Here is a 22,119-nt window from a genome sequence, read left to right as displayed (position 1 = left end):
AAAAATCATATTAGACACCAATAGAAAGTTCAGTTGCAGCAACATGCTTCGTCTCACGCAGCTGCTGGTTTAGCAGGAAACTTACTTGTTCTGTCCCACTGCAAGGTGCTTTCAGAAACCAGCTGGCCCTCTTGTTCCAGGGCCGCCCTCGGTTCTTGTGTGCCGTGTTTACCATTTCGATGGAACAATCTGTTGGCAAAGCCCTCTAACTTCTGCAGGGCTGTCGAGGTGCTGGTGGCCTGAAGGCTTTCGTTGTACGATGCCATACATACAGGCAGTTTTTGGGAAAGTGGCTAAAACAGCTTAATAACTTAAGACAAGGGGTGGAAAAAAAAACCCCTGCAGAGCAAAAAGCGTCTTGTACTTCCTGTTTGTCTGTGTGCACAAAACCACCACGATTGCTACTGGCTCCTCTAGAGAACTTTCTTGCTGCAGGCTTATTTCAGCTTTGCTTGTGCTGCATTTATCTCGCTGGTTTTGAAGTGGCTTTCTTACAAAAAAAACAAAAAGACAATTGGTAAATTTTGTTACCTTACTCTAGCAGAAAGGACTAAAATCGTTTAGAACTTTTCTGCAGCTCTCCAAATAGAAAAATGCTCTCATATGACAAAGCTGCAAGCTCTCCCATAGGTCATTGATGCCCCCAGGGGTTATGAATCTGTAGTTATGTTATTAGGTATCCTAGCCACATATCTGTGACAAAGGGATGAGTTCAGAGGGAATGTCGCACAATGGCCTGACTCCACCTTTCAGGGAAAATGCTTCATTTCCACACTGGGTGGAGCTCTGTTTGAAAAGTGAGATGCCTAATTTTTTTATCTTTACTTCCTAAAAGGACAACAATCCTTGGTACAAGGTGTACCTGGTATCCTTGGTTGGCTTTTAATATTGTGAAATACTCTCAGCATGCAGCCCACTTGGACAAACACTCTTTACCTCACCATGCCTGCAGCGGCACAGCCTTGGTCCTCTCCATCCTTTGCATGCGCAATACGGCCAATTTGTTTTTATAACACATGGCAGCCTCTACCAACCAGAACACCCTCAGGAGACAGAACCTACTTGCTTACTGGTACAACCGGTGTAATGTATAAAATTATGAAAATATTAGTGCCTCAACAGAAGAAGCTTATATTATATGGATTTTGAACTAAACTGCTACTGAAAAACCATGATCAGGCAGGTGGTTATTGCAACAAGAGAGTGATGTCCCATATGCAATAACCGTTCTTACTTGCCTGATCAAATTTTGTTGAGCTGAGCATGCGCAGCTCAGGTGGTGGTTGCTAAGGAAACCATGGAATTCCCTACTTCCACTGCGTATGCTGGGAATGAATGAACTGAATGAAGCACAGCCAATCTAGATGGCTTAAGATCCTAAAGGAAAAAAAAAGAAAAAGAAATGGCAACTCCCAGTGGAACAGACAGGCAAGTAGCATGGATTTAGTTCCACTTTAAACCGTACTGAGCTTAAGTAAAAGTTTGTCCTTATAGGTACACTTAGCCACTTTCCCTTTTTTCCTTTTTCATTGCTGCAGAACCTGGTGCCCACAGCATAAGACAATATACCAGCATCAGTGTTCTCCCCAGCACCTTTCATAACTCTGCATGTCATTTAGATTTTGCACATAGATCAATGTTTCATCTATATATGTGGCAGGCATGGTGGTGGCTTAGCTTGATAAGTCAATAGGACTGAAACTAGTCAGTCACAAATACTGGAAAATCGCCTTGTGTACGCCAGCATCATCAGGCTTTTTTTTATTGAACGTTAAGGCAGGTACATAGTGCCTCCTTACTTGATTCTCTGCAGTGCAACCTCCCTCTTATGCTCCAGTGTGCATGACCAGATCTGCTATAGGCAGAGATCAGAAGGCATAGCTAGAAACCTCAGAACTTTCAGCAGCCATAAGGATTTACTACGAGAATTAGGCAGCTGTGCAAGATGAATGCCAGGATTTTTAGAGACATCTGACAACTTAGGTTGTGTCCTCCCTGACGAAATTACATCCAGAATTTTATTGGCAGACTGAATTTAATAATAATTTCTTTATCCAAAAAGAATCTGGCCTATAATTATACGCGTACAAAAAACATATTCTGCTTGTAGAATTCTCGCTTCCTGCATTCTCCTGTCAAGCCACCATTTTTGGTTCATTTTCTTTCTAATTATAGCCCACCGCTGGCTGTGAATGTTCCCATGGAGATTTCCGCCTGTTTACACGAGACATTTCCTGCTCTAGATTTTCAGAGCTTGAAGGCTATGGAGCTTCCACTTGCAGTTAATACCAGAATTCCCTCTGCACAGGAACATAACAAGGCAGGCTGACAACATGGAGCCTTTCATCTATCCACATGAAGAAGTGATGTGCACCCGCTAGGCTCTCAAATTGTGATGATAGTAGGGAAAATGTTATAAAAGTACAGGAGGGGGGAAAAACATTTGTTTATTATACACGATTAGCAATAATTGAAACAAAGTGTAAGTAAAAATGCCTGAACCTCGCTCCCCTCTGCTTTTCCTGAGCAGGTTCTGCAGGGAGGATTAGAGAAGATCCCACTGGACAGAGGAGAAGCGCTGACTATAAATAGCAAGCATATGACAAGCAGGAGGGAGTGACATCAAATAATCTTCATTTCCATCCACAGAGAGGAGCTATACTGCCACCTACTGCTTAAATTGCAGAATTCATGCAAGACAGCTACCGTACACACGATAATGTTCTGGAGGCCTGTTTCAATCTGTTTCTATGCCTGAAACTTAAATATATGAGGAGAAACCACTCCAAATAGACAAAAATGTAACTAACTGGGGCAGGCCAACTTTTTATTTGCATCTCTGTTTTAGCTGTGTAATATGTAGGCGCTAAACACATCCTGTTTGATAAAAATAATTCAACAATTATGCACAAGTGTCAGGGTCTGCAGGAAACAGATCACTTGGAAAGCTATGAAAAGAAGGCTTGTGGTTGCCCAGGGACTATGCCATGAACATACAGATGCCTCCCTGACAGCCAGTGCTAGCTGTTACTCCTGTACTGTAACAAGCTGGTAGCCTTTTTTACAGAGTGAATGTGCACTTTATTTATTTACTAGATTCAATTATATGCAAAGGTGTAAACACATCAATACCATGCTGCAAAAGGTGGACAGCAAATACCCAAACCAGCTCTGCATTTTCACATTGTTGCTGGAACAACTAAGACAAATTTTTGCTGCTGCCAGGAAACTGGCCACATACCGCCTTCCCTTGCTGCTACCAGGATTGAATCGACTTCTATGCACCGGCGTGGGAGTTACATCATCCTGGACAATCAGGATGGGCAAAGATCAGAATGAGGAAGAGAAGGAAAAAGATGATGGCGACACCTGAGACAGAACAGGGAAGGGTGAGTGTAAACCGGGTTTATTTCTGCTTTAAAGGCAAACTCCATATAAAATCTTTCATTTTAGATTTATGACACAGTGGGGGAATATTCCTGGATTTTAACACCCCCTTGGAGAGATTTACCTTAACCTTCTGTCAGTGAGAAGATGTTAAAAGAAATAGGATTTTGCTGGGGGGGGGGGGGATGATGGGGACAGAGACCTTTATAAAGTAAAAAAAGAAAAAGAAAATAGCTGGAGTTGGATTATAAACTCTACATTTCTGCACTGTCAATAGAATTCTGTCTTTGCCCTCAGCATTGGGCAGTACAACTGGTTATTGCACTGAACGATAAAGAAGGGACCTGGGAATAAATTTGTGACAAACTTTAGAGTTTCAGGGTTTCTTCTGTTACAGTTTTGTAAGTGAAGCCTTCAAAAGTAATTTTATTACTGCTCATTAATAACCGATTACTGTAAACCTAGCACTTCCAGAAATATTGCATTTCATTCCATACTGATGTGGGAGTATGGCCTGTCATGGCATTGTTTGCTACAGCTGTAAACTAACCGAGACAGCCAAGAAAGCCTTAATATGGAACTAAACCCTGGGGACACTTACCTGTTCCTGTACTGTCAGGAGCAGTCAACTTCTTCCTTCTTTTCCTCCACATCCTGATCTCTGCCAATCTTGATAACCCGGGGCCAGGATGATGTAACTACAACACAGTAATGTGGGAGATCATGCAGTTCTGGCATGCACAAGGGAAGCTGAGTATCCATGGCATCAATTTTGGAACTGTGCATGAGCAGCTCAGGAAAGCTTGACAGATGAAAGAGCAGGATCACACAGGTAATACTACTTGAAAAAAAGGGACAATGCCTGTCCCTCTTTGCAATAGTTGGAACCTAAGTTTAATCTTTAGTTTGTTTTTTTTTTTTTTTTTTTGCTTTTCTCTTTTTTTTGCTTTTCTCTTCCTAACTGCTTCAGGACAAGGTCTACTGAAATAATTGGCACACAGTTATTCCTGACCAGTCATTGATCAAAATAGCTGCAGCCCAGCCTGAACTTTGTATAGCAGACCTCTAAGCTGTGATTACTTCTATATATCATAAATGTGAAAAATGCATATAAAATGCTATAGTCATGAAGTAAAGAGGCTGCACTGAAGGTAATTAACTAGTGCAGCTATATGCCTGATGTTTTCATAAACCTAGCAGGAAAAAAAAAAAAAAGAAAAAAGCTTGAAGTAGAACATAACTTCAAAAGTGAGGACATCAGGAAATGTTAAAATTGAAATTTAACTTGCCAATCTTTTGCATTCAATAGATTTGATGTGAATTTTGGCTGTGTCAATTGTTCTCTCTGCTGGAGTTTCTTGCATACGTAGTGAAAGCTCAGCCTCTACCAAGATGGCTGCCTCCAATCAGTTATAATGTAGAAAGAAGCAAGGTATATCACTAAAAGAGTAAAAGATCTGTTTTTAGATTTATAGCTCCTCTCTATTGACAAAACAAAAGTTTCAAAGGTTTCAGCGCCAAAATATTTTTGTGGAAATTGGAGAGTTTTTAAAGATGACATGGTACTAAGATGACTCTCAAAGAAATATTCTGTAAATGATATCCTATTCTGATTAGGCTACATACCAGACCTGCTGGTGCCCCTGCCTGGTGTACATATAGACTGCTCCTTATTGTGTATTGTGCTGTGGCGTTATGTTGGGACGGCATACAAAGTTAACTTCCGGGCTTTAACCCAAGAGGGGGCTGACGAAAAATGAGAGAGCCTGCTTAAGCCAGAGAGATAGTAAGTAATAAAGAGAAAAGAAGACAGTGAATGACAGATTAATGGACGAATTGTAATTGAATGAATATACCTACAGTTCAGTCTCTGAACTTTCTGGCTCTCACTGAAACTTGGCTTTCCTCTTCTGACTCTGCCTCTGCTGCTGCTCTCTCCTATGGAGGCCTGCACGTCATTTGCAATCCCTATTTAATGTACAGCGCTGCGTAATATGTTGGCGCTATATAAATCCTGTTTATTAATAATAATAATAATAATACAGGATTGGTAAAATTCCACCTATCACCAGTAGGTGTCACTATGTGTGAAATGTAAAATCATAATCCCAGTGTTACATCAGATCAGGTGAATTTCCTCTTTTCTATACATAGAGGAACATTTAAACACTGAGGTGAGTCCTGACACATCAACATATAGAACTATAAACTAGCAAATAACTGAATAAACAAAGCTGTAAACATTTGGAAAAACAGCATATTTCAGTAATATACCTAAACAATGACACTTTAGTTGCATTTTCTTGAAGCTCAGCTTCATTCACTCATTCGCTACCACTTTCTATTTCACTACACACTTGTAATGTGGACACACTGTTGTGATCCCGGGTCACTGCCAGTTTTTCAGGGTAGGAAAATAAAAATAGTTTAGTTGTTTGATGTCGTCTGGAGCGTATGACCTAGCAGTCTAGCAATAAATACAGATCGACTTCAAAAGAAAGTTTTCGTGCATAGCGCTACTGAACATTCAACAATTTAACTTTAGAAAGTAGTCATATTACCTTCTTGGTAAGCTATTTATAAACTGTATAAAACTAATATAGAAAGACACATTGGGAATAATGACAAAATGAGAATGTGTTGACCTCGGACAAGAGGCCAGCTGCCGGTCAACTGGCCGTGTGTGCCAAAAAGTCTGCAGATAACTGGTGTGTGCAAGCAAGAAGATGGTAGAAGCTAGAAGAGAGAAGACGGTGGTGGCTTTTTAGGGCAAAAGCACAAAAAGAGTCTAATCTTTTAGGAAACATTGTTCTTATTTTAAAAACGTACAAAATACAATGACGCCTGTCAGAAAGAGTGTGCAGTCATATCGGGACAGAAATAAAATATTAGTTATTCCAACCTGGAGTAAAACTGTAAAGTGGCTGGAAGCCCTAAATGAATGACAGCTTGTTCGCTAAAGCATTTTGTAGCAAACAATGACCATTTGTAAACTCAAATAGTTGATTTTGACATTTTTGCTTTCTTTAATCTCAGTGCAAACTTTCCCCTGCAGCCTTTTGCAGGCACTTTCTTACTACATGTACTCCAGCAATGGCTGCATGGCAAAGGCTTCCCCGACTATGGCTCATGCCTGTACAATGTGTATTGAAATGGCAACTTCTAGCTGGCAACATTGACTCGAGTGACAACACAGAGGCAGAATTGTGAGAAAGAGTGATGTTAGCTTATAACAAAATGTGATACAGTTATTAAAAAGCAAAAGTGGTAAATTCCTGCCTGCCAGGTATCATTTCTACTGGCCATTCAGTGGCAATACACATGAAAACACATAGCTGGAAATACGTGATACAATCTGATGCTCCTCTGTGATGCACGGTTTGGCTCTGCCTTGTCATTTTGTCAATGAGCAGGACTGTGCCACAAGTAAACACTTCAAGGTCACCATGGCTGTAAAGAGAATTTTCCATATACAAACGGACACGACTGGCAGATGAAAATGCAGCCCTTCAAATTAACCCTCCAGGCGAAGCGATGCTACCTTCCATAGAAACTGTGAATTCATTTTAATTACTTCGTCTGTAACCTGTGTACATTTTATATGTAAAACTTTGAAAATTTTTTCTGTTTTGTATGGAATTTGGAACATTTAGAAACTTTGTCTTGCAACCTCTATGAGGGAAAACAGGAGGAACAGTTGAAGATTCAATTCAACGTTACAGTAAAGGAAAATCCCAAATTTGAGGTTATTACAAAAAAAATAAAAAAATAAAGAGGGCACTTATAGTTGTGCTGGTCTTGGGCGAGAATCTAACCTGTGTACTACGGTCCTCAAATGCCACTCATCAAACCACCATAGCAGATTGATGAACAACCACCAGGAGGGAAAACAGCTGGAGCCAGTTGCTCATCCTTCCCCAGTCACTCTTCATAGAACAGCATGGAGTTGTGTGTACAGAACTCATTCAATAATCTGTCACATGAAACGATCACACAAAAGATAATTTCCTGCAACAATTCTCAGACATCTGTACAGGGCTTTTAAGTTTTCCTCCAGAGGCTGCTAGGGATTCAGTGAGCAATGAGCAATTTGTGCCTCCCAGGTCAGATTAAGTAACATTAATAATCCTTTTGGGCATCTATAATAATACTAATATACCGAGGATATAATATCATATAAAGATTCCATGAAGATCTAAAAGTTTTTTAAGGAATGCCCAATGTTAAAAAGCTTGAAAGGGATTTCTTCCTAGTTACTTTTGTGTGCACAGGACGTGAAGAAGTGAAGACAAATCTTCACAGATGACAAAAACACCCTGACAGGGTGCGAGACTGTTCTTATTTGATCCAAAATGAAAAAATTGCTTTTAGACATACTTGTGTGTTGCAAGTGTCTGCAAATCTGTTGAATTGCCCGGCACTGCATAGCTCCAATTACAATATGATGATTTCATTCTTGGCGCACATGGTAATGAAACGGTAATTATTACAAACAGAAACAAGTTTTTAAAACTTTTAACACACACTAATACAATTGTTTACATCCAAATTACTAAACAATTACACATCCTCTTAAAAGAATAACCTTTAAAAATAGATAAACACACAGGTAACACACATGTATGTGATCTGCTCTACATTCCAAACATGTTTCAGTTACAACCGGCCAGTATTGTGATGTAGGCATGTTGGTGGTTTCCTTTGAATACACTGCAGTTAAGCAACATGGCTTGGTAAGCAAACTTCTCTCGGTGTGTTAATGGAAAACAAAGGAGAAGCAATTCACTATATTAAGAGCTCTCCTTCTATTAGCGTAAAACTGACAGCTTTATTTAATGAAGACAATCCCCCAATGGTTTCAGAGGGCAGGATCTCATCTTGTATAAGTATCCTGGTGCAAGAGATTGTCATGATAGCTTCGTTTTTAAAAATCCACAATCAGGCATCATAGGTGATGTCCCTTATGTAATAATCCCTTCTACCTCCCTGATCACTGCACATAGTTACCAGAATACCCAGCAATCCGGGCTTCTCCTGCGCATGCTGGGAATGAAGGAACACCCGCACGCCTTTGGGGGAGTTACATCATTCTTGGCATGGCTGAAGTTTATCGCTAAGGATAAATGATAAGATGGTGGATCCCTGAAACAGGTGAGCACCACTTTAGGGTTGATTTTTGCAGAACATAAAGGTCTCCAGCAGCCTTACCCTAATGGTACCTGTATTAATAACTTCTATTTCCTTGTATGAAGACAACACACTGATGTTTTTTTATTGCATCCCCAATTCTGTGTGCAGGCAGGGTTAGTTTTGTTCGATATATAGAAACAAACAGAAAGACTATTGATAATGCCTCCTGCACACAGCCATGAGAGGCCCCCAGGCTACAAGGCCAGGTATTAACTTTTCACATGCTACAAGTATATATAATGTATAAAAGAAGAAAAAGAATGAGGCTCACGGCTCAGGGATTGTATGAAATAATATATACGTGTATTTGTTACGTAGTATCAAAGAAAAACTTTACATAACACAATCAGGTATTTTACCTTGGTCCTGTTAACACTTCACAGGACCTAGGTATGATATACTGGAAACAGTACGTCTATGTCATTGGATTGGTGTTTCATTCATTCACTGTGCTCTCAGTGCTCATCCCCCTGCAATACTCCTTTGTGACCCCATTCATTTCAGCTTACAAGACCTGTTTCTAAAATTGCAATGGAAGGCCTGTGCCTCTCCAATACATCCTTACAAACTTGATGGATGAATGAAACACCAATCCTCATGGAGTACCAAAGCTTTTACAAATCATTTATGTACATCAATAGAGAAATATACCAAAATCCTCTTTAAGGCTTAAGGAGCACTAACTTGAACAAGGTTTTCAACCTTCTCTTTGCCACATTTATCATCACGCATGTTTGTGTCTTTTATGATCTCCCATTGACCGTATGGTACGTACAAAAGATATCCCTAAAGAAGCCTAATGGTGGCGAAACGTGTCGGGAAACGCGGCGGATTTTTGCACAAACTCTATAAGGTCGGGACTTTTGCGGTTCTTCACACAATTTTTTTGTTTTATGACATAGAAGTACTGTGTCTAGTATATAATACCTAGGTCCTGTGAAGTGTTACCAGGACCAAGGTAAAATACCTGATTGCGTTATGTAAAAGTTTTTCTTTGATACTACATAAAAAATACACATACATATTATTTCATACAATCCCTGAGCAGTGTACCGCATTCTTTTTCTTCTTTTATACATTATATATGATTGGTTAATGAGGTGGTTCAACATTGAAAGTTATTAGTGAAGAGAGGGGAACACCTTTAATGAACTTACATGCTACAAGTGGACAGAGTTTCACAGCAACACATACATAACAAAACAATTCCGAATCATGTTAGAATTCTACACTCCATGGAGAGAATCTGCCTGTTCTGCTCAATGAAGCAGGTGATCTCTAAACAAGAACATGAGCTGGTTTATTTACACATACAACGGACAACTGAACCTCATTAGTCAGCACCAAAACACATGAATCACCTCACTTCATCAAAAACACCAATAAACAAAAGATCCTCCACCCCATTTCTGGAAATCAGTACAGAAGATAGAGTTGGGGATTAACCTGAACCAAATGACGATACATTGTGCACTAAAGATTGGTTTAAATCACCTCAGCTGCAGGCCAATATATCTGTGTAAATTTTACTAAGCATTATTATAATGAGAACAGAATATTGTTTCATCTTGTAGGGGGAGCAATGCATCACAGTGGCAGAAACCCTGGGTAAGAGGGCATTTACTCTAATGCAGATGCAATCTTGCAGAAAAATATATTACTTGCTAGCAATGGTATACAAACCAACAAGAGTTAAATCCATAGGAAAATATATGTTTAATTGTAACGGGATCACTTTTTTTCAAACCTAGTTTTAGGAAAAGGCTGCACAATAATGAAACTTCTTTTAAGAGTCAAAACCTACAAAAGCAAGTATGTCTTTACTTTTTGCTCATTCTTCATTCTAAAAAGAGACCGTCACATTAATAGAAAGCCAAAGTATCGGAGGGGATACATGAGCTGCTCTCATGATGAATTAGGGCACAGCAGCCAATCTCTAGGCCTTCAAACAGTCACAGGATATTTAGATAATATTACCTACTCACTGGGTGCTTTATACTTGCAATATTTTGGGGGATGATAGAAGATCTATGAAAGAATAGTTAGGGATCAGTAATAAGGCAAATACAAAGTGGCTGATAGTTTATAAGGAGTTTTTAGTGACAGGTACACTTGAAAGAATGACACCATATTCCCATGCAGCAGGATTATGAATACACGCATACCTCTCTCCTCAGACGCAATTCCTGGTTACAGTTTAAACTGTACGCTTGAGATTTATGACTCGATTCAGTCTCTCCAGCAGTCACATACTGGAATTCAACAGAGAAGTGAGGCCATTGACGACAGCAGGACTCAAAGCTCAAAGAGGTTCTTTTAAAGGGCCAGTCTCAACACCACTGAGCCCCTACTTGTGCAAAATACTTGTGAAGCAATGAAAGTTTCAGCAGCTTTACTTATTGTAAAAGAAAAATACTGGAAGTCAGAGCTTTAATATTATACACGATTTATAAAGAACCAACATATTACCGTATTTTTTGCAGTATAAGACGCACTTTTTTTTCCCCAAAACTGGGGGGGGAAAGTTAGTGCGTCCTATACGACAAAGGTGTGATAAAATAACTAAAATAATATACTCACCCGATACCCGATCCTGCGTGTGTCTCTGGCTGCAGCAGCGTCTGTCTCCTCTTCTCTCTGGCAGCAGCATGTGTCTTCTCCTGTCTGTAAAGCAGAGCGAAAGAAGCCGGCACAGCGCCACCTGCTGTTCCCTGTCCTAACTGCCGTACAGTGGAAAAAAATCACAGAGTGATCAGAAGGGGAATTTGAATGACAGAGTGATCAGAAAGGAATTTTGAATGACAGAGTGATCAGAAAGGAATTTTGAATGACACAGAGTGATCAGAAAGGGAATTTGAAAGGCATAGAGTGATCAGAAAGGGAATTTGAAAGGCATAGAGTGATCAGAAAGGGAATTTGAATGGCACATGAGTGATCAGAAGGGGTATACCGGTATGAATGGCACATAGGTGATGAGAAGGGGAATAATCTTTCAGAATCTTTTTTTTCTAGATTTTCCTCCTTTAAAATTGGGTGCGTCTTATATTACGGAGCGTCTTATAGGGCGAAAAATACGGTGCGCGTTTTACAAAGTCTCTAGTCATGTCACTAGCGGTCTCTAAAAGGTGCTCACAATCTAATGTCCATACCATAGTCATATGTCTTTATTACAGTCTAAGGGCAATTGTTTTTTTGAGGAAGCCAATTAACCTCTCATGTTTTTGGGAGGAAATCCACACAGACACCGGGAGAACCTGCAAACGCCATGAAGATAGAGACCTGACCGAGATTTGAACCTGGGACCTAGCGCTGCATAGGCCAGAGTGCTAACCACCAAACTGCTTTGACTTCGACTTTAGTTTTTGCTTAATAGATACAAAAAGAATAAATTTGGATGTTGGAAAGGAAATGCTGTCACACTAAAACCATTGTGCACACTACAGTAATCACTGCACTGTAGCCCCTTCCCCTTCACACTACAATGTCTGCAATTTACTTTTCACCAACATGCCTGAAACTCTCTCACCACCACAGCTGAACCCCCCCCCCATGCTCCCTTTTCAGCATCACGCCAACATATAAAATAACCATCACTTATACACATCACATGAATCTCCGAGTTCTCTCCCTGCACTGATGCCTAAATCACCCCCACCATGCACTTCTCTGCTTATATCCAGTGCAGTCCCATGGACTTCAGCCAGTTCAACCAGCAGGAACCCTTTTGCTACTATAAACTAATTCATACAATTTTGCTGAGTAGCCTGTACTTCTGTGCAAAAGAAGGAACCAAATGGCAGTTGGTTGTTTCCCTCTATATGAATATAGAAAAAGGAAGTTTGTTCCTGGGTGAAGCATACCCTCTCCGCTACATATCTCCTTCAGTTTTCTTTACTATTTGCTTAATAAGCCCCAAGGTGCATCTGCAACCAAAATTTCGGTAATGAGGGTTTGGAAGTCTATTGATCTTAAAAAAAAAAAAAAAAAAAAAAAAAAAAAGTTAACATGAGCAAATGGTTTAGTGGTATAATTAGGCAAGTGGTCGTCAACCACCGCCATATATTCTCTATTGGAAACTACCAGCAAGACGTTGCTTGATGGTTGCAAACAACTAAGTTGGGGATGCAGTAACTGTGCCACAACCTCACCAGTGGTGTACACAAGTCATGGAAGATGCTTGGGGCAGACTAACTTTCACTGTATGATTTACCAGGAGGAAGGAGAGAAGAAAGCAAAAAAAACCTGATGGGTGTTTTTGCACTAAAACAATATTGTTGGCTGAACATATACTTTAATAACTAAGAGAAATGCTGCAAAGCTACAAACAAGAAGTGACACAGCTTCTCACTCACTGTCCAGTCAAAAGTTGGAAGAGGAAAAATAAAAATAAAAAATCAGGGCTCCTGCTTTCCCAGACAGAGCTGTGTGTTGGAGCTTTGTATATCTCAGACAGAACAGAAATACAAATCTTTTGGCAGTGTTAACAGTACCCATATATGCATTTAATTTGTGTATTTAGCGGTTTGCCTTTGCCAGAAACACGGAAAAAGTTTATAACCAGCCACAAAACCCTGACACTGCAAGGTCACATATATCAAACTCCGTGTTTGGCGGCATGGGTCAGAACCAGCTACTACATGCTAGTCTAAACATTTGAGTGCCCAGGCTTTTTTATAAATCAGAATTTGAATCAGTGTTTTTTATCTGCCAAGTTTAGGCACTGATATTCCTTTGCTAATTTTGGCATGAAATCTACAGAATAACCATTTGTAAAATTGGTGCAGAATTCAGATGAGAAGCACAGTGAATTTAACAGTATGCACAACACAACCGAGTGCCAAAACCATCAACGAATGCAATAAAGAACAAAGTAGCCGAGCAATGCCAAGCATTTATATAGCTACTGTATGCCAACTACCAACAGCCTGTCCACATAAGTGTTTGATACAGATTCTCAAAGCACAAACCAGCTTATGGAATATTTACAAAACACACTGAAGCAAATACATAAGAGGAGGACAAACAAAGTGGAATCAACACACAACAAAGTGGTCATTGCTGTACTAAAAATATTAACAAAAAGGCCTTGAACATGTCATCTATTGTGAGAAGATTGTCATTTTACCAGCTCCTGTATGATATGATGTGAGATTGTACAGTATATATATATATATATATATATATATATATATATATATATATATATATATAAAAATCATGTGACACATTCAGTTCATTAGATTGCATGTAAACCTGCAATCCATTTTAGTATGTAAGGCATCATGCTTTACTGGATACAGTTTTCATTACATAACACTTCCTGTTGCTGACAGACAATGCAAAGCCATTGCCTTGCAAATTGGGGCAGTGTTGTCAGCCTGCCAAGCTTCTTCAGCTGGTTAATGCTGCTTGTTAGGTATGTGCAGCCACCTGCAGACAGCCCAAAGGCCATTTAAAGTGGAACTACTCACTCTTCCAGTTTAAAAAAAAATTGGCATCACGCAAGGCGTAATAGCAGATAGGGATGGGCAATGACCACTGAATGCTAAAGTTTGAAATCATGAAGAAAAGAAGGAAGAAGATGGCGCATGTACATACAATTGCGGAATACATTGCCCACACTTTTTTTTGGCTTGCAAGCTACTTTTAAAATGACCAAGTCAAAATGATCTACCAACAATAAAAATGTGGACCTAACTCCTGCGCGCTGTAGTGTTTATTTTTAAAGGCAGGGCTCTGCCATCTACTCGCGTTGCCTTTGCAATGTACCGGTAGGTTGCGACCACTTGTTGGGCACCCCGGCTCTATTGTAACAAAGGTTGGATGGGTCTTTTTCATATCCTGGTGCAACAACTTCTCTTTTCTTCAATACCATTATTATTATTATTATTATTATTAATAAACAGGATTTATATAGCGCCAACATATTACGCAGCGCTGTACATTAAATAGGGATTGCAAATGACAGACTAATACAGACAGTGATACAGGAGGAGAGGACCAAGGCAGGTTCATTTTCGTTAATAGAGAGGAAGCATGTGGGTATTGATATACTACTGCTATGTCTGGATGCTAATCGAGGACCTGAACTCACAGAAGGAACTAATTATACATTTTAGGGTACATTTTTTTTTTTTTTTTTTTAACTGCAGCTGGACATTGATCAAGCAGCAAATGCAGGTCCACAAACACCTGATCAGCCATTGTCACAGTGCAGGACAGCAAAAAGCTATTTGTTTCCCAAAGATGAGGTCGGCATTAGATATGTCTGTCTTTTTGTGTCTGCTCCGTATCTGTCCGTGATGATTTCTCTTATTTCACCCCGGTCATCAGAAAGCATTTTTATTCTAGGGAGATTTTGTGACAAATGGAGCAGATTGTCTCCCCATCTGTGTATCAATCCCCCAACAGGAGTCATATAGATATATATATATATACATACATATACACACACACATACATATATACACACACACACACACAAAAACTTTTAACAATCAGTATGTCATGGATGAATGATGTTAAGCTATGTACAGATGCTAGGTAATTGTTCAAGGTGAACAACTGTCATTCCAAAGCAGACAACATTTTATGCAAAAAAGGAAATTACACATTTGCAAAACATTTACTGCATACAGAAAAGCAATTTTTAATGTTAATTCTATATAATATATCTTGTAAATGACTGTTGGATAGCCTTCCACAACCTTTTAAACATTTTTTTTCTCTGAGAACCCGTGCTAAAATTACTATATCCACAGATCACAAGCACAATAGCATAATCGTCAGTGGGAAGAATGCCTCTTACAATACCGGCAAATGAATAGAATGCCACCTTTACAGATAGCCAAAAAGATGATTGGTGTCAATGGTAATTGACTTGAGAGGTTCATATTGCTCATGGCTCAGGGAACCATAGGAAACTCTGGAGGAAGCCCGATTGAGAAACACTGGTCTAGACTAAGTAGGCTAGGTACACATGTGCAATAATTATCGTTGGAAAACAAAACAATAATGACTCATCAACAAATATTCACGATTATTTTCAACGATTGTATAGTGCACGATTCTGTACATGCTGTAACCATACGACTGTTCAAATATAATCCACCAATAATGTACACACACTAGATACGGTCGTTTGAACAATGTAGGAAGTGACCTGTACCAGGGAAAGTGTACCATCAACAATCACTCCAAAGCCCAACAATCCAGGCAAAGTGTACCATTCACCAGAACCATCAACAATCACTCCAAAGCCCTTTTTAGCGGGGTGCACCCGGCTGTTTTTGGGTGGAAACTGATGAGTTGGGTAACAATACAGGGGCTTCCAGCCATCTACAATATCTTCCCATCCAGCTTAAAAAAAATCTGGGTTGAACAATAAAGTGTCATCATTAAAAGATTTCTCATAATCTCCCTTAAATGGTAAAAATGTTTAATTTCCTATAACCTATTAGGCTAATAGACCCTGATCAGTGATGGTAATCAGCAGATGTAAGCAAATTAACTACAAGGAAGAACACAACCCTGTTTTTTTAACTAAAGTATATTATTTATAATGAACAGAAGAACAGGGATAACACAGAATCAGATGACAAGAGGACACAGTTCCACCTAGAATCCCCAGTGACAAACAGACAATGTTCAGTCAGTTCAGTCAAGTTCCCCTGAAAAAAATAAGTATTTATCACACTGGTATTAGTTACCTGAAGACCTTCATAATAAATGAATACACTTCATATAAAGCCTCAGACTGGATTTGGACTTTTTACAAGCCCTCACGTACGCTTCTATTGCAGATATCTGAGGTATCTAGCAGCTTCATGTTAGAAGACGTCCCAGGGTCTCCCAACAAATATATGCAAGTTCTACATTTAGCAGTTCACTTTAAAATAACTTTTAAAGAGTAGAAACAAATCACAGCAAACCCATAGCACTTCCAGCAGAACTCATACATTGGTTATTTTATATTTATCTGTTTTGTGAACCTGTAACATAGTAATACCGCAAAGTAAAATTACAGATGGATAGTTGGCATGGGTAGATTTACACATGGGCAGTTGTCACTCTGAAACCACATTGCTCCCACCCAATACCCTACTGGTGCCACCAAAGCCTTTAGAAAAGTCATTGGCATAGGACTTTTCACACACTTTTACACGTGACCATGCCCAGGATTGGCAATAATTAAATGCATTGTCTGATGGGCACAGATCTTTTATATCCAAAAATTTGTGTCACATCTGGGAGGTGAGCGGAGTACCTGCACACCATCTACAGAATTACTTTAGTTTGGCACCCTGCCATGGGTTGAACAGATGACTTGAGTGCTGGTCTGGAAGGGGTCTCACTTTTTCAGTTCTATTTTTATTAACTGAATTTATACTTCAGAAAATGGGAAGTGAAATGAGAGCTGAAAATGTGACAAAGAGAACTTGCTATGAAAAGTTATAAGCAGCTAGAAGTATAATAGAGAGCAGGACAAATCCTCAAAGCCAATCAAATAAAGTTACAGCTGGCTAAAATGTGTTAAAGCTTCTATAATCTTAATTAAATAATTTTAATAATAAATTATATTAATTAGGGTTCAGAATCTTAATTTTATTACCGCTGGTTTAGTAGATCAAGTAATATATATTATTATAATATATATTATATATTAGTAATATATATATATATATATATATATATATATATATATATATATATATATATATTAATAAATGGTGAGAACACAAAAGTAGGGATGGTAATATAAATTTGAACAATATAGTAAATGCACAGGGATTACAGTATTATACACACACACAACAAAACTGCAGAGGAAAAAAAATGCTTCCTTCTTTACAAAACACATCCCACCCCAAGGAGGGGCACCAATCCACTGCCTCTGCTTGAATATTTATTCAAAGCTTTTGCCCTTAATTTCAGGTCAGTGTGGTGGTATGTGTGTTAATACCACAAAACTGAGTAGTATTGTATGACGGTGCACTCATTTCTAATTGTAGCCTAAGCACTCAGCAAACTAATATATATTGATGTTATGCACTCAAACACAACAAACTTCTCAGGGACCCTGTGTGAAAATACAAGATGCCACTGTTCCTAACCTTATATACCCATCGTTAAATGCCGCTGTCACTGTACACCAACAAAGAGAAAACCAACCTGGCACCTTACCATGGATGGACCCTAAAGAGGCCATATGTACCCCAACCAACAAATCTATATGCAAAGGTGCCAGACACATTGATCCACCTTACTACCCATTGATACAAAAGCCTTACAATGGCTGCACCATATTTCCCAGTGACAAATACTGCGCACATATCCCATAATTACCACATCTCTTGGTTGTTCTGCCACTATATAAACTCTTAACATGCAACCAATCTGGTCCTACACACATCACTAGTAAGGGGCCATCTCCAGTGATAATTCACTACAAAAAAAAAAAAATATTATTCAGGGACAAGGACTGACCATTCTAAGTGATAATCCCCCTATACACATTCCCATATCTCCTGATGGTCCTCGGTTTTTCTATACACCTCTGTGGCCTTCAACCCAAATTGCCACTTTCACTGATAGTATCCAGAATAAACCTGGAATTCCTTCATGTCCAACTTGCAATAAAAATGATAAAAGCTTACAATGAATGTCCTTGCACTACACACAAACATGTTTCTTAGAAACGGTTCCTAAATATTTTGTAAAAAATTAACAAATCCATCTTCACGGCTAAGATCTTAAAAGTAAAGTGTTAGGAATGTAATTCCTGGTGTGCTGGGTTCCTCTAATCTTCTAAACTAGTTTTTCTGTGAAACCCTCCAAGTCCATCCCAAGGTTCTCAGAGATTCAATGTGCAATGAGAAATTTGTATCTCTCATGTCAGTTATCACTGACACCAGCCATCTGTAAGGAGGACATTCTTTCCAATGACCAGCAATGTAAGAGGCTTTATTCACAATGACCACCACACTAATGTACTGTGAGCTGTGGATACAATAATTATAGCAGGGGTGCCCTAAGATCTGAAAGTTATTTCAAGGGTTCCACCGTGTATACGTATCTGGTGATCCTGCCAGTAACACAGTTCCTGCACAAGGATGGCTACTCTATTTCGTGGTACTATATAGTGGAACAGCATTATCATCTGAGGCTGCTCATTCCTGACAAATACCTCCTTCTGTCTAATACACAGGTAAGAGAGAAGGGGTTTTAAAGTTAGCTAAGAAAGCAGATAAATATGAGACATAGGTTCATTACAGAGGAAGTTACAAGAATACTGGACCTCTACCAGGATCAACAAGTGTTTTTTCTGTACTCTTAGTTGGGAAAACCCTCAATGCCAGAGTCATATCTGAATGTGACATTGACCCATTAGGGGTGTTTCCACACCACAACACTCTACAAAATGAATGAGCTGAAACGCAACACACACTGAGCATTTCACTTTCAGGTTGTGTGATGTGGTGTGTTGTAGATTTACATTACCACATCAATGCACATAAGTCCATGTGACCCGGCCCTTACAAATGCTTCATTTTAATATTCAGGATCACATATCTTTTTTCAGTCCTATCCCTAAGTAAACAAATCTCTTGGTGACACTTGACCTGAATCCCTCCATCCCTTACAGACAATAACAGAACACACAAATGTAATCGGCCATAGACACCAGACCATGGACGGACTTAAACTGACTGCTGAAAATTTCTCTGTACACTGGTATATGAAAATATATACAAGCCATAAATATGCACACAAGAGCACCAAAATGTGTGAGTATTCCAGGGATTGAGGTGAGGAACATGTCCACTTTCTGCACCACCAAACAATCCTGATAGGACGAAAATATAAAGCAGAGACAATGGCTAAACCCCCAGACAGCACAAATGCAGGGGCTGGAGCTAAAGCTGCACTAAAGTTATTTTATTGTTTACAATCTAATCGGATTCCTCAATACATTTTCCAGCTTGGATGTAACAAAATGATTGCAGAGCTTCAGGGTTTACATGAAAAAGCAATGACAATGCTCCTGTATGTAGATCTCTGGACAACACAAAAATCAGTGACACCAATTCTAAACATGCTCTGGCCACACACACCTAATATACACTATATATTACAATGTTCTTCCCGGACCCTTTTAGCTAGGCGCACCACCAGGCACCTTTCCTAGCTGTTTTTAGATGGTTACTGAAAAGTTGTGACACAATACAGGGTTCACCACCCAATTTAAAAAAATTCCTGTGTTAAGCACTGTAATATATACATATAAATATATATTATAAACAAACACAAATATTATTATATTTACACATACTCTAAATACATACATCTGTACACACTGGGTTTGCAGCTATGATTTGAGCACATCCGGAATGCGTTTGCAGCGCTCCTCATCTCTTACACATACATCTTCTACTGTCAGCGCAAGAACGCAGAAAACTAAATGGTCACATTTTCCAGTGACTGTGGCCCCATAATTCACATTCCAAAGTCACACCGCTCTTTTTGCAAGCTAATGCGGCCCAGTTGTTAAGAAACAATCAGCGCCATGCTGGGATCAGTAGAGAAACAATAAGCGCCGTGCTGGGATCAGTAGTTATACAATAGCTGCAGAGTCCCAGGCTTCTCAAGCATTGAGGAGGAAGGTTAGGGCCTCTGTCGGGTTTTCTTTTTACGGTTTTTCACTTGACATGCAGGTAATGCATACACAGCTTGTAAACAAAACCACCCACATAAAGAGGACCTGGCATGGAAATGCAAAGGCTGCTTATATTGCATCCCCAAATCTAAATTTCAGATCCTCCGCTTGCCTAGGTGCTTACAAGCCTAATAATGTCCAAGAATGGGGTACAGGGAAGCTTCTATTCCATTCCCCATTGATTCTGCATAACACAATGAAAATGAAGCAAGGCATACATAGAGAGCTATGCGTTTCAATCCATGCACATTTTTTGGCCCTATTGCAACCTGAAGACTGGGGACACTCCGTGTACTTTTTCTGCAATGTGACATTTTACTATTTCTGATAACTTATTCAGAAAAGCCAGCAAACCAAACCCCCAGCACCTGCAAAGAGGGCGCATTAATACAACATTACCAAACCCTAACATCCCTGCACTGATCATTTTTTTTTATATTAGGGTAAGAAGGGCTGCAAATCACAGGTGGAATTAGAACCCCGGCACAATTTACTGACAACATTCACATTCTCTTCCAATGGGGACACTCATTCTAGTAACAGCTATCTAAAACTCACTTCCTGTTGTGTTTACAGGACAGGAAGTCAATGAAAATCTAAGTGACAAAGGCAAACAACTGACAGGGGCTCTATGATTCTAAAAAAAACAATATAGCTTTAAGACATCCAATCAAATCACAATTGTAAAATCATGACAGATTACGTAGATACTGTTTGGAATGCTTAGATGCCACACAGCATATTGCTCCGAGATTGACCAATCAAATTGTAATGTTTTGCTGGGTTTACAGCTCATGTAAACAAAGCCTGATGGAGGAAAAGCAAATCAACAGTGGTGACATCACAACAAGATATCATTTTATTTGTGACATAAACTTGTCTGGTGTACAGGGCCCTTCTGTATGAAGAGAGGGACCAAAGTAAATAAAGGCTCGCAGATTACCCACTAGGCCAGGTGAATGCAGACTGGTTGCTATGGACAACCATTGGCCTTGATGGGATGATTTAGGGTAAGTGAAGCTGTTGTACCTGGTAACCAATCACCTTCTCAAGCAAAGCAAGAATCTGATTGGTTGCTAGGGCCAATGTCCCCACTGTTTGTGCTGCGGTTGCGAGATAAATACTCCCCCACTCCGAGGCCGCGGCCTAGATGTGTCACTAAAGCCTCGGTGTTTCCTAGCCGTTCTCCCCCCTGGGTCTCTGGGCCTCTCAGGCCGCACTCACCGCTCTCGATTTCGTTCCCTTTCTTGGCGGTGGCGGCGTTGCCCATGGCTGGGAGACTCGGGGCAGGGGGTGGCGCTGTATGCTGGGGGGAGGCCGCTTCCCGGCTCTATCCGTCTCTCTACTCTCCGCTCCAGCCGCCGCCTCCGCCACACGTCTAGAAGCGCTCCACCGGAAGTGACGCTACAGCGGCCCGACTGCACGGACAAAGGGGGCGGGTCGTTGTTACGGGAGACGCCGAGCGCGACCCCTCCCTCTGGTACACTGAGGGGTTTGGCCTCCAAGGATTTATTTAATGGAGGTGGCTGAAGACCTTCTGTTCCCGGCCTTCAAGCTCCCCTTTATGGTGTCCCCGGTCCGACCGCCTTCATATTATGCGCAGCCTCCAACCCGGCCTCCTCCCAGAGCCTTCCCTACACTGTCCCCAGCCTCCCCTACACTGTCCCCAGCCTCCACCCAGTACCTTTCCCTACTGTGTCCCCAGCCTCCACCCAGTACCTTTCCCTACTGTGTCCCCAGCCTCCACCCTGGGCCTCCCCTACACTTGCCCCAGCCTCCACCCAGTTCCCCTGTATAATGGCTTTGGTGTCTCCAGCCTCAATCCG

The 22,119-nt window shown here is 40.2% G+C and overlaps 1 protein-coding gene and 1 non-coding gene across 3 annotated transcripts in view; both read right to left on the bottom strand.

The window, feature by feature from the left end:
- Positions 1–21,702, bottom strand: part of PRKACB (protein kinase cAMP-activated catalytic subunit beta) — a 58,096-nt gene extending 36,394 nt beyond the window's left edge. Inside the window, exon 1 of one of the 2 annotated variants that reach the window (XM_072419559.1) lies at positions 21,518–21,702. In XM_072419559.1, the coding sequence (XP_072275660.1) occupies positions 21,518–21,563 (46 nt within the window). In that variant the 5' untranslated portion in view covers positions 21,564–21,702. Of the gene's footprint in view, positions 1–85; positions 309–21,517 lie in introns of those variants that run through there. The other variant, XM_072419558.1, reaches the window with a different exon arrangement.
- LOC140337531 (small Cajal body-specific RNA 8) lies at positions 14,854–14,984 on the bottom strand. Its single transcript, XR_011922073.1, has one exon.
- Positions 21,703–22,119: the final 417 nt, after the last annotated feature.

Source organism: Pyxicephalus adspersus, chromosome 8 (genome assembly GCF_032062135.1).
Source record: "Pyxicephalus adspersus chromosome 8, UCB_Pads_2.0, whole genome shotgun sequence".
NCBI classification, from domain to species: Eukaryota; Metazoa; Chordata; class Amphibia; order Anura; family Pyxicephalidae; genus Pyxicephalus; species Pyxicephalus adspersus.
This window is presented reverse-complemented; position numbering and strand designations above follow the sequence as displayed.